Source organism: Chenopodium album, chromosome 5 (assembly GCF_948465745.1).
Source record: "Chenopodium album chromosome 5, dcCheAlbu1.1, whole genome shotgun sequence".
NCBI lineage: Eukaryota > Viridiplantae > Streptophyta > Magnoliopsida > Caryophyllales > Amaranthaceae > Chenopodium > Chenopodium album.
Window position 1 is genome coordinate 3,772,466 of NC_137838.1, and position 19,703 is coordinate 3,792,168.

At 32.5% G+C, this 19,703-nt stretch overlaps 1 protein-coding gene, 2 non-coding genes and 1 pseudogene across 3 annotated transcripts; 1 reads left to right on the top strand and 3 right to left on the bottom strand.

Annotated features, from left to right (window-relative positions):
- Positions 1-146: 146 nt before the first annotated feature.
- On the bottom strand, positions 147-219 carry TRNAA-UGC (transfer RNA alanine (anticodon UGC)). Its single transcript has one exon. It is a non-coding gene; the product is annotated as a tRNA-Ala (tRNA).
- Positions 220-2,181: 1,962 nt separating this feature from the next.
- On the bottom strand, positions 2,182-2,254 carry TRNAA-UGC (transfer RNA alanine (anticodon UGC)). Its single transcript has one exon. It is a non-coding gene; the product is annotated as a tRNA-Ala (tRNA).
- A 4,472-nt stretch (positions 2,255-6,726) lies between these two features.
- Positions 6,727-8,735, bottom strand: LOC145630099 (ABC transporter G family member 8 pseudogene; annotated as a pseudogene).
- Positions 8,736-16,021: 7,286 nt separating this feature from the next.
- Positions 16,022-19,491, top strand: LOC145630100 (receptor-like protein EIX2). The gene is made up of 2 exons (XM_081682341.1): positions 16,022-19,203; positions 19,359-19,491. Exon 1 carries the CDS (start codon positions 16,135-16,137, stop codon positions 19,192-19,194), a length of 3,060 nt encoding a protein of 1,019 aa, XP_081538467.1. The 5' UTR covers positions 16,022-16,134; the 3' UTR covers positions 19,195-19,203; positions 19,359-19,491.
- The last annotated feature ends 212 nt before the right edge of the window (positions 19,492-19,703 follow it).

A 19,703-nucleotide genomic window follows, 5' to 3' on the forward strand; every position in this document is an offset into this window, starting at 1 on the left:
TGGATTAACAGTATCAAATCTGATGAGGAAGGTAAAAAAATAAAATCTTAAACAACATTGCAACCCAATGCAATCTCAATTCTGCCATAGTATAAGAAAAAATAATAATAATAAGAAAAAAAAAATAATAAAATAAAATAAAAAATTGGAGATGCGGGGGATCGAACCCCGTGCCTCTCGCATGCAAAGCGAGCGCTCTACCATTTGAGCTACATCCCCTGTTCTGTTCTTTCAATTGATTTTATAGAATAGTACAAATTTTGTCTTAAAAAAAAAGAGGACATAAAGTTGGGCCGGTTGGCTTATGATACTCCACTTTATACAAAGCTTGAGAAAATGAATCAGTGCATGCTGCATTGCTACTCACACTGTGTTCATTTTTTTTTTTTGAAAAGGGTGTTTACAGACCAGGGATGGCAATTGGGAGTGGGTGCGGTGCCCACGCACCCCACACCCGCACCCACAAAAATATTTATGCGTAGTAGTTTTATACCTATATGTGTACTTATCATGGATGGCGAGTACATATTCAGGGCCGGCCCGGAGGGGTAGGCCTCGAGTGCGACCGCCTAAGGCCCACGTCAGAAAGGGGCCCAAAAATTCAAAAAAAAAAATCAATTTGCATAGCTGTAGAATTTAAACTGTCTAAACTATAGTTTTTACTTGTTAAAAAATAAGCTACTTTTAAAAAAGATAATAAATGCATTTAGTTAGCAATTAATATTAAATTACTTAGATGTCAATTAGGTGGAGATAATTATGCAATATAACCTCTTCTTCTTCTTCTTCTAATCTACCAATTTTATGAGTATCTGTTTCAAAATATTAATCTTTTCAATTACACCGTTTCATATTTATTCAATTACCGAAATATTACGCAAAGTTATTACTCCAGTATTGTGTATGGAGACTTACGCAAAATTTGTTTACGTAAGGGGTCCTTTTCTTACATTATGCCTAGGGCCCATAAATTTCTAGGAACGGGGCTGTACATATTTAGCATTTATATACCAAGCATGCTTGGTGGAATAACTAGAATTGGTGGGAAACTCACCTTGTGACCAAGTTCAAGCCCCACTAACTAAAAAGGTTTGGAAGTAGTCAAGTAGGGGATTCTCCTACCTCCCCCCTCTACTTTTAAGTGATGACCCGTGAGAGGTGCCGGTTCAGTGGAGTCCTTCATTTTTAATCCTTAAAAACAAAAACATATTTAATATTTATATTTTTCCAAATTGGCCCTTTTAAAAAAAATAAATAAATTTTGTCCAAATGGGTATAAACCTAAATCTACACCGGAATACTCCGTAATTATTATCCCTCGAGAGTAAATCCTTACCTAATTACTGATTAGATTCAAAACAGTATGTAAACAACGACTAATCATAATTTTAAGCACTCAATTCATCAATTTAAAATTTCAAAAATCAATAACCAATTACAGCTATAATAGATTTTTTTTTGTCAAAACTCAACACTTTATGGTGGTAGAAGGCTAGCACCTAGCAGCATTGGTTTTGTTATTGATATGTCTCCTACCAGAGACAAGTTTTGTAACTATTACTTCATATTAGTCCACAATTGCTATGAAAATATTGATGTGTTTGAGCACAAAAGAACGGCTTTTGTAACTCAAGAGGGCATGAATTTGTTCAAGTGGACAACCCATTTACTCATTTAGGTTTGTTTTCGGTCCATGTTGAAAGTCTTGTTTCTCTTTTCATGATAACAATAATAATTAATGTTACTTTTACGTATAAACATTTTATTATGTATTGACATGTTTTCCCTTTCTCTCAACTTATTGTTGCAGCCAACTCGATCTTCCATAGCTTCTCTTTCTATTGTTTCTTATGTTGTATTTTTAGTGTTCCTAATGTTCGCTGCTAAATGATGCAACTTATGTTAGATGTCTGAAAAACTTAATGAGAAACATCATCAATAGCAATTCTCTTAGGGAAATTTTTATTTTTTTTGGGAAAGATTACCTAATTCAATCATTAATTTATCAACTATGATCCATGTCAACTTTACTATTCTACAACTATTCAAAAAAAAAAAAAAAAAAAAAAAAACTTTACTATTCTATAAGATTACAGTACAACTATTTAATTAATTTCCTGTAAGTAGTGAACTATATGCTGAATATCATCAGATTATCATATTGAAATCAACCAAAAAAAATGGAGATGCGGGGGATCGAACCCCGTGCCTCTCGCATGCAAAGCGAGCGCTCTACCATTTGAGCTACATCCCCAATGATGTTACAAAAACCTAATCGTTATTTATAAATAACTTCGTTCTTTTAATTTTATATATATATATAAGACGACGAGACAACGACATTTGGCGTTCCAACTTTTTGCCAAGTGTCGCGCCACGTAGGATAGAGTTTTATAGAATTCAATTTGTAGGATAAAAAAAGTTATTCTAAAATTCTATATATATATAAATGCAAGTGTGTATTATACACACAGTAGAGTTTCTTGAACCAAAAACAAAAATAGCACACTGTACACAATAGGTTTTACTGCTTAGTTACAGTGTTAATATGGAGAAGCTTACTTACTTTTAATTAATTAATTTATTTTGACATGCTTTTTTCTCTTGATTGATATTGTTAATGGAATAAGGATTACTAGATGTAAGCCCGTGCGATGCATTCATTAGATATATGGATAAAATTTTGTATATCATTCTATTTAATTAAAAATTTTGTATATTTATGAAGATCATTCATTAGATATATGGATAAAATTCCTAATATCATAAGATAATTTTAATTTTAACACTAAAGTTATCTTTTGTTGTTTTATTTATTTTACATGACGCTTGAATTTAAAATTTCAAACCTTATTCACTAATTTGCTTATGTGACAATATAATTTTTTAATTCAAAAAAAGAAATGACAAATCTCGTTTTTTATTGATCAAAATAAGTCTTTTGCCTATGCATTTATTTAATATACTCGTTCTGTTTAAAATGTTAGTCTCATTTATAATCGGTTAACTATTAAAAATTATGGGAAATCAGTCATATAAGATTTAGTTTTATTCGTGTTGATGAGTACATTATTAAAATCGAACTTTTATAATATTTGTTAGGGAGGGATTAAAGATACGTAGAATTTTCCATCAAAAATTTGCATCCATATGTGTAAAAAGATATTACAAAATTTGCATGTAAAAAAAGATAATTATTACTTAATTTTTTTTTTTTTTTTTTTAATTTTTAGAAAAGATAATTATTGGTTTTTAAAAGTAATTTAAATTTTAATTATTCAATACCTATGTGTCAAAATTCTTAAATCCTATTCGTCACTTTTGCTTATAAGTATTTTTTTTTTCACTAATATATACACAAATAAAATAGGCATTTTTCCTTACATATTGTTTTTAAAAGTAAGATTAAGCCCGTGCGATGCACGGTTAGTTAGTATTTTTTTATCAAAAAATATTTTTCATATTTATGTGATTAAAATTGTTATTATATTAGTTTTAAAATATTAGATAAAATTCCTAATCTTAAAAGATAATATTTTGTATTTAATTAATTTAAATTTTAAAATCTCATTTTCCAATTTTGCTTACGTGGCATTTGAATTCTTTAATTGTAAAAGAAATTAATAATTTGTTTGATTTTTTTAAATAATGTTTTTTTTTTGTATTTATGAGCCTAAAATTTGTTATATATTTAGATAAAATTCCTAATATTAAAAGATAATATATAATATTTAATTAATTTAAACTTAAAAATCTCATTCGCCAATTTTGCTTACATGGCATTTAAATTATTTAATTTTAAAAGAAATTAATAATCTCTTATTTAATTGGCTACTACTAAGATTCATAATCCTACATGGCGCGCTGAGAAAATTAGATCCTACGTGACTCTCTAAAAACTCGGGAAAAAAACTCCCCTTTATATATATATACTAGATGTAAGCCCGTGCGATGCACGGTTTTTAAATATATCATTTTGTATATTTTTTTGTCTAAGAGCTAAAAATCGAATAAAATGCCCAGCTTCAACGCATTTGTTAAGAGTTTGACTTTAGCTGTCTTACCTTTTTTCTTCTTCTTTTAGGCCCATTTAAGCCCTAGATCTTCAAAGGTGTGTTTTTTTTTACAGAAAAAAGGGATTATTCCTCAATTTTGTAATCTATGCTAGTAAGCCCGTGCGATGCACGGTTTTTAAATATTTCATTTTGTATACGGAGTATTTTTTTAAGGTAAAATATTTTGTTAAGTTTTAAATTATTCTTATTCAAATTTTACATATATAAAACTTGAATTTATAAATTGAAATAAATATTATCTCATTCATCGGATAGTTAGATAAAATCATTAAATCAAAATATATTTTTTAATTTCTAATTTTTTGTTAAAATAATATAAATCCTAATGTAAAAGATAATATAAAATATAATTTTTGTTTTTTTTTATAATTTAAATCTTAAATTACTATTTTTTGTTTTCAATTCTCAAATTTCATTTGTTAATTTTTTCTTAAATACGAATTTTTATATACATTTTGTATATAAATATTTTTTTGGTGATCTCTTAATTTTTTTCTTGCATTATAAGTTTTATTCTTATTCAAATTTTACGTATATAGAACTTGAATTTATAAATTGAAATAATTATTATCTCATTCATCAGATAGTTAGCTAAAATCATTAAATCAAAATATATTTTTTAATTTCTATTTGTTAATTTTTTCTTAAATGGCGACTGAAAATTTAAATTCTAAATTATTATATAAATCTAATTTTTCATTGGTCGAAATATTATTTTTGCTTATGTGGCGTGCGATGCACGAATTTTCATATACATTTGCAAAAATTTAAAATTTCATTCGTCACTTTTGTTTAGGTGGCGAGTGATTTTTTTAATTCTAAAATAAAATAGAAAACTAATTTTTAATTGGTCGAAAATATACCTTTTCTTATGTGGCACATCCAATGCTCTCCAAAAATGCCTACTTTATTTATATATATTAGATTATTCCATTTGTGTGCTATAAAAAAAAAAAATTTATTCCATTTGTGACTCTTTACATGCATCACTCAATGTAACTCATTTTGTTGGTTTATTTTATTGTTATTGTCTATACATAAACTAACAAGCAAAGACAATACTCACTATATATTATAAATTCCATCCATTATCTAAATTTAAATCACGGCACATAAACTTGTATGGAGTAAAAAACAATGAATCAGAATAAACGCCTAAGATAACTATTTAATTTTCTCTTTTGTTTTAAACTACGTATATAACTAAGAACCGGGCCTGTGGTTCTACAAAAATAAATGGCCTCTTCCAAGCTTCTCAATACTCCCAAACAACCATTATACAAGCGTAGATGATTAAACCTTATGATCGCCTAAGTGCAACCGTTGCACACATGCACTAGAAGAAGTTCATCATTTCGAACATACGAAATATAACATCTAACAATTAGAATCACTCTTTTTCTATACCATACAAGTAAGTAATCTACTGTTATATTCCGTAAACATTACAAACACAACATTCTGTAATTTAAGGCAAAGTTTACTCGTTTTAATTTTTATGTAACGATCTAAGTTCACGTGTGGTAGTTGGTGATTTAGATTTACATCCCGTGAGTTTTTTTTCCCTATAAATTCATGTGCAACCAAACAGGGTGCGCTTAGTTAGCTAAACAAAAGTAATGGGGAACTCCATTATTATAACGAGTATTTTTTTTAAGACTTTTTTATTTTGTTTTTTTGATAGAGACAAGACGTTTAAATTAAATGACGAATAAAAATTGACAAGCAATTTTGGAGGTTTATACTGTTTTTATTTTGGATATATTTGATAAGGACCCGTGACATCTTTTTAATTTCCTATTTCATATATTTTGCTGAATTTCCAATTTCTTGCTTTCATAACAACGAACCAAGATTCTCTCCATGGCATGTGATTATGCGACCCATCCAATAATTGAAATCTTTATTTCTATTTTTTTCGTTGAAAAGTATGTTCGATACGAGGCTTACAAAAAAATATGTTCCATACCACTCATACAAGTAATAATTTTTTGAACAACTTTTAATTCTCCGTATTTTATTTTTATGAAACCGACAGTAAATATTATATAAGATCAATGTCCGTCGAACCCAACAAGCTTTGTGGAAAAGAACCAAAACATAAAAAACTCATCGCAATCTCATTAGAAATTTAATTAATTAATGTTTATAATAACTTTAATTCTCCGTATTTATATGGAGTAGCTTGTCAAAATATTGTTATTAAATAGAAATTTTACAGGTCCTAGTGAATCTCATTACAAATAATTTGTTAAATCATAAAATGATCATTATTAGTTGATATAATGTTTTATATGTGCTTAATATCACAAGTTCAATTTAAATGATGCATGCATATTATTGTAGTATTATATTGTGAATTAATATTTTAGAAAGTTATAATACGCATTCAGTCTCTAAATTAAAGGCGTCATTTTCCCTAGGATTCTTATTGCTAAAGCCCCATTATTTCTTATATACACCTATAATTTTACCATTGGCTAGATAAGAAGTTAAGGACAATCATAAAAGATCATTTTGGAGGAATCATATCTCAAATACGATACATACATTCACTGAGGGAAAGTGAAATTAAACAACAGAATATAACAATGAATGTCCCACGTCTTATTTTATGCTCATGGATGTATATATGTAACGAATCTAATCAATAATGTATGTACTACTATTGAAAGAGAAATAAGATAACTGAACTTATATATTCAACAAATTACAATAATTGTAACATTGCATTGTTTGTACAACTTAGAACAAACATTATTTTTACAATTGATCATTAAATTAAATTCATTACTTTTTGGACCTTGATACCCTCCTAATTAAAACCAACAAACAAAGCACTCTATAGAGCACAAAGAACCCAACTAAAACATAAACATTATTCCATCTTTGCCCTTCATGTAACCCTCTTTTTACCAACACATCATGTCCTGTTACCATACAACTCTTACTCTCTTCATACCACACCAAACACTTTGTAACAAGACATGAATACTCATTTATAAGCAATGCATCAAGGGCATACTTGTACATTGACAAGTATTGCATGTAAACCCAATACTTAGGCATACTCTCCTTACCAATGAAGTACCCTGAGAAGAGAAAAAACCCGGCCAGGATCACGGTCACCAACGACGTCCCGGCTATGTACGTTGGTGCAACCGAGCTAAGGAAGAGTACGAACGAGTTAGCCATAAGTACAATTACCCAAATCACTAGCACAAAGTACCCGAACGACAACCATGTAGCACATAGGCCTACTAGGAAGTACACCGAAAACGCGTAGATTATAGAAATGACTAGCAAATAAGGAAGAAAAACAAGGGTATTTGCTATAAGATAAGATGACACTCTATAAACCCCACTAGAAGTTTCCCTTAATAAGATTGGCCTTTCATTAATAAAAATTGGTAGGGTTTCTGTTGTTGAAGATAGTAAAAATGTGAGTGTAAATGCAAAAAGACCTAATCTTTTTTGAATCCCTTCTTTGTTATACCCAATATTAATGTAAATTGTCCCTAAAACAAGACCAACAATAAGTGCTTCTAATGTATTTGTCAAAAGAAGTTGTTTTGTCCTATATATAATCTTCCAAAATCTTCTAGAAAGTGTGATAATCTCATGAACCCTTGAACTCTTATACTTAATCTTCTCTTTAATCTCAATCGTATCGCGACGATTATCATTTGTGTTATGAGTAGGAGATGGAGGAACGGGTAGTTGGTTTAATATTTCCATGGCATATTCTAGGGCATTGAGTTGAGGAGGAACATTAAAACCATGAAAATTAAGGTGATTTTGTAAGGAAGATAAACTTCCATGATGAAGAACTCTTCCTTTAGATAATAAAAGAATTTGATCAATAGTAGAGAGGATCTTAAAGCTAGGTTGATGGATCGATACAACGACGGTTCGATGTCTCGATATCGAGATCGATTTAAGGGTTTGCATGACATTGAAGGCTGATCCACTGTCGAGGCCTGAAGTGGGTTCGTCGAGGAGGAGGATACCGGGATCATGTAGTAAACTAAGGCCTATCGAGACCCTTCGTTGTTCGCCTCCGGAAAGATTTTTTGTACACCAAGTGTTTGATAAATGTCGTAGACGAAGCTCTCCTAGGAGAGTTGAAACTACGTCGGAAATTTCTTTTGAGGTGGAGGTAGGGTGGAGGAGGCGGGCGGTGAAGGCGAAGGTTTCAGAGACGGTTAAAAGGGAGAGACATGCGTCGTGTTGAGGTACGTAGGCGGAGAGTTTACGGTAGGAGGAAGGGGAGATGGGGTGGGAGTTGAGGAAGAGGGTGCCGGAGGTGGGGGAGGTTCGAGCTGCTAGGATGTCGAGGAGGGTGGATTTGCCTGCACCACTTGGGCCGACTATTGCGAGTATTTGGGAAGGGAAGGCGGTTAATGAGATGTCTTGGAGAATGTAGGTAGGTAGAGTGGAGGTGCAATCTTTGAAGAGGAAGGTTGGTGTGTAAGAAGAAGTAGTGGAGTTGTTTGTGGTGGTTTTAGAGTAGGAGATGGATGTGGCTGTTAGTTTGTAGGTTTTTCGTGGCGGCGGTGGTGGCGAGGGTGGTGGTGATGGGGGAGAGGATGGAGTGAGGTTATTATGATGCTCCATGGAATTGGAGGAATGAGTTGTGTAAATGATTGTGAAAATGAGGGTGTCTTAAGATTAGCTTATTAATTGGCTTGCATTTGAGATTTTTAAAGAGGCCAAGTGGACTAGTGGAGTGGGGTTGGATGTGGAGAGTTTCATGTGATTTTATTTTTTGGCATGGAACGAATACTGTTTACTAAAACTAACTTTTTACGAAGCTTTCTCCTAAGTTAAATAATTAATCTATCCCGTAAAAAAAATAGAAAATAATAATAAAATCTAACCATAACCCGAAAACCTTGTACAAGTGAATTATAAGAAATATTACCTTACTTAAAAATCCCATAAAAACAAAAAGAATTGAAATAACACTTTTAAACCTTCCAAACTTAAGATCAAAAGTTTAAAAGTGACGCTCCACGTTTCTAAAAGTATATACTACCTCCGTTACATATTATTTGCAATGCTTTGACATAAAGTAGAGAGGAAAAATGTCTAGTCGTTGCAAATAATATGTAACGGAGGCAATACTTTCTCCGTCCCTTATTGATAGCCTCTTATGGTGAAATTTCACGGGAATTAAGAAAATCAAATAAGAAGTAGTAAATGTACATTGAAAAGGTAAATTTATACGGGTTAAGCAAAAAAGTAGAGAGATTAAGTAATACAAGTATTTGGAAATAGAATAAAAAATTTACATAGAAAAGCTAAATTTGCACAAATGTTATTGCAAATTGAAGGAAATTTTGGTAAAAAATTACTCCCATATCCTTTATTGATAGTCCCTTATGGGCAATTTTCACAAAAATAAATAAACATAACTAAGTAGTAGTAAAAGTTCATTAAAAAGGTAAATTTATATTGGATATGCAAAAAAAAGTAAAGAGAGAAAGGAATAAAAGTACATGATTTGAAAAGGCAAATTTTACATGAGAAAGCTAAGTTAAATTTGCACAATTATTGTTGCAAATTTGAGAGAATTTTAGTAAAAGATTAATATTAGTTGTACTTGAAAAAAGCAAATGAGACTATCATTTTGACATTTAAAATTAGCCATAAAAGACTATCAATAAAGGATGAAGGGAGTAATAATAATAGTAGTTGGATTTCCTTAAAAAAGTAATAATAATAATAATAATAGTAGTTGGAAAAGACAAATGAGAATGTCATTTTGGGACTTAAATTAAGCTATAAGGGACTAATAATAAGGGACAAAGAGAGTAAAATCTTGAAAAATATGCCTTTCTTTTTAAACTTTTAGCTCGTATAACTAGCTAGTAGAGGTTTGAAATTCAACTTTTTTTAAAAAGTTACGAATTATAAAATTTGGCTAATTATTATCTTAAAATTTTCAAAAAAATTTATTTCCATCATGATCATCGTATCTGTCATTGCATGTATCTCTTACTCATGTATTTACACTTTTAATTTAAGTTAATGACTAAATACACTAAAATATTGTTCTATTAATAATAATTTACAAAAAAATTTCACTTTTGCTACCATTCAAACACCTATATTTCACTTGTGCTACCCATTTAAAATTTTATTTTATTTTGATACCACGTAAAATCCCATAATCCAAATTTCGCTACTACATAACATTTTCAGTTATTATTTTCGTTAGTGAGATCAGCCACTCTCACTGTCACCTTCCGGCCATTACTCTCTCCTCAGCCACCCTAACTGCCTCCTCATTAGCTACCAAATTGATTAACATAAATACAATATACTGATCCAAATTGATTAACATAAATACAACTTTATCTATGAGATATGATTAACATAAATACAACTTTATTTATGAGATATGATTAACATAAATACATCAAAACCAGAAAAAAAAAAATGCACTATTAAGCAAAAACCTAAAACTTAATTAGATATATTATAAAGAGGGGTTTAGGCCTCCCAAACCCACAATACCTATAACAATGAGATTGACATTGTCATTGCTTGAATTGCAACAAAAACCGACCACTTGAGAAATGTCTTGATTTCTTCCGATCAATTTCATATTTCCAACAAAATTCCTTGGGCTAATCAGTATTGTGTCGGACCTCTGCCTCTGACTTGTCTTAGCTGCAACATCAAGGGGTTTGATTCCAATTTATTGTTCATCAAACTTCTTCATTGTCGGAATTTTCTCGCCATACGTTGGCGGATCAATGAGAATATCCTTTTATTTTTGCCGATTCTTTATCCAACACTTCCGCTTTAATAGTTCGTATGCCTAACCATCAATAACATCCTCAGCATCATAAACACAATTATGAATTCTCTGCAATAAATTATAAATGGGTTCGTATTTTTTTTTATTTTATACATTAGTTCCAACAAAATTTAAAAAATTACATTAAAATTATTCATAAAATAACAAATTACGTTAAACCACACATATATTATATTTCACATCATTGACACATACTCCGTATTAAATTACTAGATAAGTACATGTGCGTTTACAGTGGTGATAATTAATTTTTTTCTAATTCATATTAGGTGAAATAAGTAATTTACCATTTTTTTTATATAACAAACTAGATTAGTACCCGTGCGTTGTACGGTGGTTTTAATAATTTTTCTATATTTTTTTTATCTTTTGTTGTTGATAACTTTCTAATATGATCTAGAGGAATACATCTCGTGGTCATATAATTCTAGAGGATATATCTCGGGGTCATATAGTGCCATTTGGAACAATATATGATCATTATTCGTTGTCATAAATGTTGGTGGTAGGCTTGAGTTAATGAAATCTGTGCAAGTTGTAAACCGATAAATTGGTCGTTTAAAGGCAAATTGGATAGTTCCACCCACCCAATTGGATTGTCGGAAAGTATTAGGGACCATGGTAAACGTTTCGTCAATTTTTAATTCCGAGAAAAAAAAATCAAAAATTCCAAAATTGAAGTCTAATTTCCACGATTTTTGAGAAATTTTGGAGGTTTCGAGACCCGTTGACGTAAAAACTCGAGATTTTAGAGACACATCTTGGGATCATATAATGCCGTTTAGAACCATATATAATCATTATATGTTGTCATAAATGTTCGTGGTATTCTTGAATTAATGAAATCGGTGCAAGTTGTAAATCGGTAAATTGGTCGTTTAAAAGCAAATTGGTTTGTTCCACCTACCAAATTGGACTCTCGGAGGGTATTAGGGACAATGGTAAAAATTTCGGCAATTTTTATTTCCGGACGAAAAAAAGTCAAAAAATTCAAAAATTAAAGGCTAATATCCACGCTTTTTCAGAAATTTTAGAGTTTTACGGGCCGGTGTATAAAAGTCTAGAAATTCTAGGGAATATATCTCGTGGTCATATAATGTCGTTTGGAACCATATATGATCATTATTTGTTGTCATAAATGTTCGTGGTAGGCTTGAGTTAATGAAATCGGTGCAAATTGTAAACCGGTAAATTGGTCATTTAAAGGCAAATTGGATATTTTAACCCACTCAATTAGACTCCCGGAGGGTATTAGGAATCATGGTATGAATTTCGGAAATTTTTTTATGAGGGCCAAAAAAAGTCAAAAAATTCAAAAATTGAAGGCTTATATCCACTCTTTTTGAGAAATTTTGGAGCTTTCGGGTCACGATGTCGAAAAGCCTTGATATTTCAGGAAATACATATCGGCGTCATATAATGACGTTTGGTACCATATATGATCATTATATGTGGTCATAAATATTCGTGGTAGGCTTGAGTTAATGAAATCAGTGCAAGTTGTAAATCAGTAAATTGGCCTTTTAAAGGTAAATTGGATTGTTCCACCCACCCAATTAGACTCCCAGAAGGTATTAGTGACCATGGTAAACATTTCGGCAACATTTACTTTCGGGTGAAAAAAAGTCAAAATAGTCCAAAATTGAAGGCTAATATCCACGCTTTTTGAGAAATTTTGGAGATTACGAGACACGGTGTCGAAAAGCCTTGAAAATTTAAGGAATACATCTCGGGGTCATATAATGCTATTTTGGAATCATATATAATCATTATGTTGTCATAAATGTTTGTGGTAGGCTTGAGTTAATAAAATCGATGCAAGTTGTATACCGGTAAATTGGCCATTTAAAGGCAAATTGGATGGTTCCATCCACCCAATTGGACTCCTGGTGGGTATTAGGGACCATGGTAAGCGATTCGGCAATTTTTATTTCCGGGCGGAAAAAAGTAAAAAAAATTCCAAAATTAAAGTCTAATATCCACACTATTGAGAAATTTTGGAGGTTTTGGGGCTTGGTGTCGAAAAGTCTTGAAATTCTAGGGGATATATCTCGGGGTCATATAATGCCGTTTGGAACAATATATGATCATTATTCGTTGTCATAAATGTTGGTGGTAGGCTTGAGTTAATGAAATCGGTGCAACTTTTATACCGGTAAATTGATCGTGTAAAGGCAAATTGGAAAGTTCCACTCACCCAATTGGACCGTCGGAAAGTATTAGGGACCATGGTAAATGTTTTGTCAATTTTTATTTCTGAGCGAAAAAAACCAAAAAATTCCAAAATTAAAGTCTAATATCCACGCTTTTTGAGAAATTTTGGAGGTTTCGAAACCCATTGACGTAAAGACTCAGATTTTAGAGGGCACATCTCGGGGTCATATAATGTCGTTTGGAACCAAATATAATCATTATATGTTGTCATAAATGTTCGTGGTATTCTTGAATTAATGAAATTGGTGCAAGTTATAAATCGGTAAATTGGTCGTTTAAAGGCAAATTGATTTGTTCCAACTACCCAATTGGACTCTCGGAGGGTATTAGGGACTATGGTAAACATTTTGGAAATTTTTATTTCCGAGCGAAAAAAGTCAAAAAATTCAAAAATTGAAGGCTAATGATACGTTTTTTCAGAAATTTTGGAGTTTTCAGAGGGCCGGTGTCTAAAAGTCTAGAAATTCTAGGGAATATATCTCATGGTCCTATAATGTCGTTTGGACTCATATATGATCATTATTTGTTGTCATAAATGTTCGTTGTAGGCTTGAGTTAATGAAATCGGTGCAAGTTGTAAACCGGTAAACTGGTCGTTTAAGGGAATATTGGATGGTTCCTCCCACTCAATTGGACTCCCGGGGGGTATTAGGGACCATGGTAAACATTTCGGCAATTTTTAATTCCGAAATTGAAGGCTAATATCCATGCTTTTTTAGAAACTTTGAAGGTTTCGGGTACCGGTGTCAGAAAGAAATAAGATTATTTTAGAGATACATTTCAGTGTCATATAATGATGTTTGGAACCACAAATGACTATTATATGTTGTCATAAATGTTTGTGGTAGACTCTAGTAAATGTAATCGGTGGTGCAAGTTGTAAACCGATAAATTGGTCGTTTAAAGACAAATTGGATGATTCCACCTACCCAATTGGACTACCGGAGGGTATTAGGGAACATGGTAAACATTTCGGCAATTTTTATTAAGGGGAATAAAAGACAAAAAATTCCAAAATTAAAGGCGAATATCCACGCTTTTTGACAAATTTTTGAGGTTTCAGAACTCGGTGTTGAAAAGACTTTAGATTTTAGGGGATTATCTCGGGGTCATATAATGCCGTTTGGAACCATATATGATTATTATATGTTATCAAAAATGTTCATGGTAGGTTTGAATATATTTATGAAATCGGTGCAAGTTGTAATTCAGTAAATTGGTCGTTTAAAGGTAAATTGGATGGTTCCAGGCCACCCACCCAGTTGGACTCCTAGAGGGTATAAGGGACCGTGGTAAACCTTTCGTCAATTTTTATTTCCAGACGGAAAAAGTCAAAAAAATTCCAAAATTGAAGGTAAATATCCACACTTTTTGAGAAAATTTGGAGGTTTCGGGTCCCGATGACGAAAAGTCTTGAAATTATAGGGGATACATCTCGGGGTCATATATTGTCGTTTGGAACAATATATGATCATTATTAGTTGTCATAAATGTTGGTGGTGGGCTTGAGTTAATGAAATCAGTGTAAGTTGTAAATCGGTAAATTGGTCGTTTAAAGACAAATTGGATGGTTTCACCCACCCAACACTAACAAGTAACAATTAGAAATAACTAATTTAAAACGGTATGTATGTCCATCGTTTAACACGCTTAGCTTGTCGTCGAAAAGCACTTAAACTCCATATAACTTTCATAATATGAATCATATTGTGCATCAAAATAGATTAAATACGATACATTTATGTGTTGTAACACGTAACTCGTAAAAGACTCATATCAGCTTAAAATTTTGATCTGAATATTCAGTAGCACATAAATATCTTACTTTGATGTAGGAATTTGAATTTTCTTGTTTCCAAAATATCGTATCAAATTTACGTTTGTGTTACATCTTCAATGCTACGTTGACATAAGACTTAAAGAGTACAAGATTCCTTCAAATTAGGACTCTAACTAATAAAAAGGCTCATATTAAAGTCCTAGTTAAGAGTTAAAGAGTACAAGATTCCTTCAAAGAAAGGGAATATATATTGTACACATATTTCCTTAGTATTTACTCTATTAGTAACGAGTTGCTTTATTAGTACGTTTATCGTTCCAAGAGTTAAAGTCTTACAGGCAATTCTAACAAAGACTTCAACAGTCAACCGATTTAGTTTTTCTTAGATACGAAGTACTTTTCTACATATGTTAATTAAGGTTTTCTACATATTTTAATTTCACTAAAGAGTCTAAGACTTCAACATACTCTCCCATGAATGCGTCATTTTTAAATATGTATATCACTTTGACTAATAACACCCATGTCAATGTAAACATATCTTTTATGGTATATTTTTAGTAAAAAAATTTATGTATGTAGATTGATATTACTAAAATATTCATTGTCAACTTGGTCAAACAGCAATGAGCAGGACTCCTAGCTAGTTTCAATTGTATTAGGACTTTATGTTGTTGGTAATTGGTAATCTGAACATTCCCCTGTTTTATTCCCCTGTTTTATGTGACACAAGTACAATGTAGCACTAGGAACAGGTATACAAACAGCATCTTGATTAATTTTCAAGATTCAGACATTTCCTTAATTACATATTCAAGTCAAAAGCAATGGTATTCCTTTCACACTAGCTAGTTTCATAAATACTATAGCTATAGGAGACCGAATGTATAGATCATAGCTAGCTAATCGTTACGTTATCAAAGTATATGTGAGTCGAATTTAATGTGTCGTAGATATAATTCAATTTCTAATTTTACCTACTTCGATCAAATAAAGACCAATACACCTGTTCTAGATGTGCTTAAGGTTTTGAATTTTTCAAATTTTTAGACCCAAACATATTAGTCTGTTTTAGTCAAACTATAAGTCATCATATAGTACTCTAAGTCTCTTGTCATTGATTTTGGTGTTCTACAAATAAACAGATCAAACATTATATATATTGTTCTTCAAACAGAAAGTCTTATTGAGTTTCATCCACATAATCAAGCAGATTGAAACTAGCTAAAATCAACATGATCATCCATCTTCCCATCAAAATATCTCAACATCACCTTTGTTTTGTGTCAATTTTGTGGCTTTTCCTAGCCATTTTGAGTCATGCCACCCAATACAACATCGAGTGCATCCGTGAGGAAAGAGAAGCCTTACTTCAGTTCAAACGAGGAATTCAAGAGGACCATTGTGGAATACTTTCTTCATGGGGAGGGCATGAAGACGATGGAGGTTGTTGCAAATGGCGCGGCATTATTTGCAACAACTTCACAGGGCATGTCATGGCCATCAATCTTGGTGGCGTCGAAGCTGGTAATGACCATCATTGTCTAGAAGGTAGAGTGACTACTTCCCTCCTTAAATTGAAGCATTTGAAATATTTGGATCTTAGCTTCAACAACTTCTTAGGCCAACCTATCCCTAAATTTATCAGTTCCCTTGCCAATTTAGAGCACCTTAATCTCTCAAATTCCGGCTTTACAGGGAAGATTCCTCATGAATTTGGTAATCTTTCCCACTTAACATCTCTTGATCTCAGTAATAATAAACTTGTTGTCAAAAGTTTAGGTTGGCTCTCCCGTCTTACTTCATTGAGTGTCGTAAACTTAAGTGACATCGATCTTAGTGAAGTAAAAGACTGGTTACAAATAGTTACAAACCTCCCTTTCTTAGAGGTCTTAAAGATGGATAGTTGTTATCTTCCTTCAACAATTCCATCTTCACTTTCATATAAAAATTCATCATCCACCCTTCGTTTCCTTAGTCTTGCTTATAATAGCTTTGGTGATCCTTCGATATTTCAATGGTTGTTCAACTCGAGTGGAGTCAGTACTCACCTAGTCCATCTTGACCTCTGTGATAACTCACTTCCTGGTTCCATCCCAAGTGGTTTTCGAAAAATGCATTCGCTTTCATATCTTGACCTCTCTTCTAATGCATTTGAAGGCCATATTCCAAATTACTTTGGAGATATGCATTCCCTTTCACATCTTGATCTCTCTGCTAATAACTTGAGTGGTTCCATTTCAAGTTGTTTTAAAAATATGCAATCCTTATCATACCTCGATGTCTCTGGTAACTCACTTGGAGGTCAAATTCCTGAAATGATTTCGAGCCTAAAACATCTCATTCACCTCGATTTGTCTTGGAATAACTTTCATGGACGCGTTCCAAAAACCATTGGTAAGTTATGTAGCTTACAATTCTTGGAGCTAAGCTACAACAATCTCACAGGAGATCTTACTGATGTCATCCAAATCTTATCTGTGTGTTCTCACAAGTCACTGAGGTTTTTTAGCTTGGAAAACAACCATTTTTGGGGGTCAATTCCTAACACTATCGAAACATTTTCTTTGTTGAGGCAACTTTATCTCGATGGCAACCAGCTAAACGGAACAATTAGCCAAGGGATTGCAAAACTTTCTATGCTTGAGACCTTGCGCCTTTCTACAAACTCTTTGATAGGTACTATCTTTGACAGCCATTTTGCAAACTTATCAAGTTTGCGCAATTTGTACTTGTCAGAAAATCCTAGATTGTTAGTTAACATTAGTGTTGATTGGCTTCCCCCATTTCAGCTAGACACCATATACTTAAGCTCTTGCAAATTAGGCCCTCATTTCCCAAAATGGTTACAAACCCAAACCCAAATCTCATGGATTGACATATCAATAGCCGGAATTTCAGACATTGTTCCTGCTTCATTTTGGAGCTCATTGTCATCCAAACTAGAGTACCTAAATATGTCTCACAATAACATTCATGGGGTACTCCCTAGTAATTTGTCGATCACCCTTAGCGAACTCCCTCAGATAGACTTGAGCTCAAATTCCTTGGAGGGTGCAATCCCTTCATTTCTTGGAAATATTTCCTCATTGTCCTTGAATAATAACAAGTTTTCTGATGCATCTTCTTTTTTGTGTCCAAAAAATAAGATGGTCCTCTCTAATCTTGACCTCTCAAATAACTTGTTATCGGGTGAGCTTCCTGATTGTTGGATGTACTTCGACAAGCTATCAATCCTGAGCTTAGAAAACAATAACTTAACTGGAAAGTTATCAGCATCTATAGGTGCCCTGAAGAAGCTCCAAGCATTGCACTTGCGAAACAACTTCTTTTCGGGTGAACTGCCCATGTCCTTACAGAATTGCACATCTTTGGTTCTCCTAGACGTTGCATACAACTCATTTACTGGCAGTCTACCTCAGAGGATTGGGAACAATCTAACAAATCTCGGTATTCTCAGCCTTCGAAGTAATAGCTTTTCAGGGGTTCTGCCTTCAAGCCTTTGTCAACTTTCACATCTACAAATCTTGGATCTTTCACATAACCACTTCTCAGGAAAGATCCCAAGATGCATATACAATTTAACGGCCATGACTAGCACAGCAGATCTCCTGCCTGATATATTATATCAGTACGTCACATACTTTGATTCAGAATTTGTCATGTGGAAAGGAAAGGACCAAATCTTCAGGAATTCTCTAGGACAAGTGAAGTTCATTCATATGTCTAACAATATGCTTGAAGGCGGTATCCCTGAAGGCATTTCTAGTCTCATCGGTCTTGTTTCATTGGACTTGTCAAGCAACAAGTTGAATGGAAGTATTACTCCCAAGATAGGACTTTTGACAGCATTAGAATTGCTTGATTTGTCCAGCAACAATCTTTCTGGCGCGATCCCAGCAACTTTTGCTAATCTAAATTTTCTAGGAATGCTCAACTTGTCATACAACCACTTGTCCGGAAGAATTCCAACAGGCACTCTACTGCAAGGCTTTGATGCCTCAGCATACATGGGAAACCCCGGGCTTTGTGGAGCTCCACTCGCGATATGCCCTGGAGATGAACCACCTAGCAATAATACATGGAACGGAAATGATGATGTCGCTCAACAAGATGTGAATGATCATAATGATGATATATATCCAGGATTGTATATAAGTGTGGTACTTGGTTTTATTATAGGCTTTTGGGGAGTTTGTGGAACTCTAGTGATCAAAAAATCTTGGAGACTTGCCTTTTTCCGAACCTTAGATTACATGAGAGACCGAGTCTATGTAATGATACATCGTCGTTGAATAGCCAAGGTAAGGCCTTTACTGTCAAGGATCAACCTTAATTTCATTGTACAAAAAAGTATTAATGACTAAGTCTATGCAATGATACTTGTTTATAGCTATAATCATATAACTCTATTTGTTAATTTGCAAAAATGTAATAATATTTTGGGTGATTTATGCAGGAATTTGCAGAAGTGTACTGTTCGAGAGTCAAGGAGAAGCTGATACAATAATACCTTTATAAAAAATCAGCTGTTGTATACATTACTTTTCCTTTATAATGTAATATGGACCATTAAACCTTTCAACTTGTTGCAATAATACTTTGGAATGAAGAGTAATGCAGTATGATTATTGATTATTATACAGTAATATGGTAGTTGGAAAATCTAGTGTGAATTGATCTAAATTTTAAAATTCGGGTCATCAATTTGATGGTCTGATTTAATTTACTAAACTTTAACTTTAGTTGAATTGAAAAGTGTGATGTATTCCATATTTTACAGATTTCCAATTTATTTCATTTA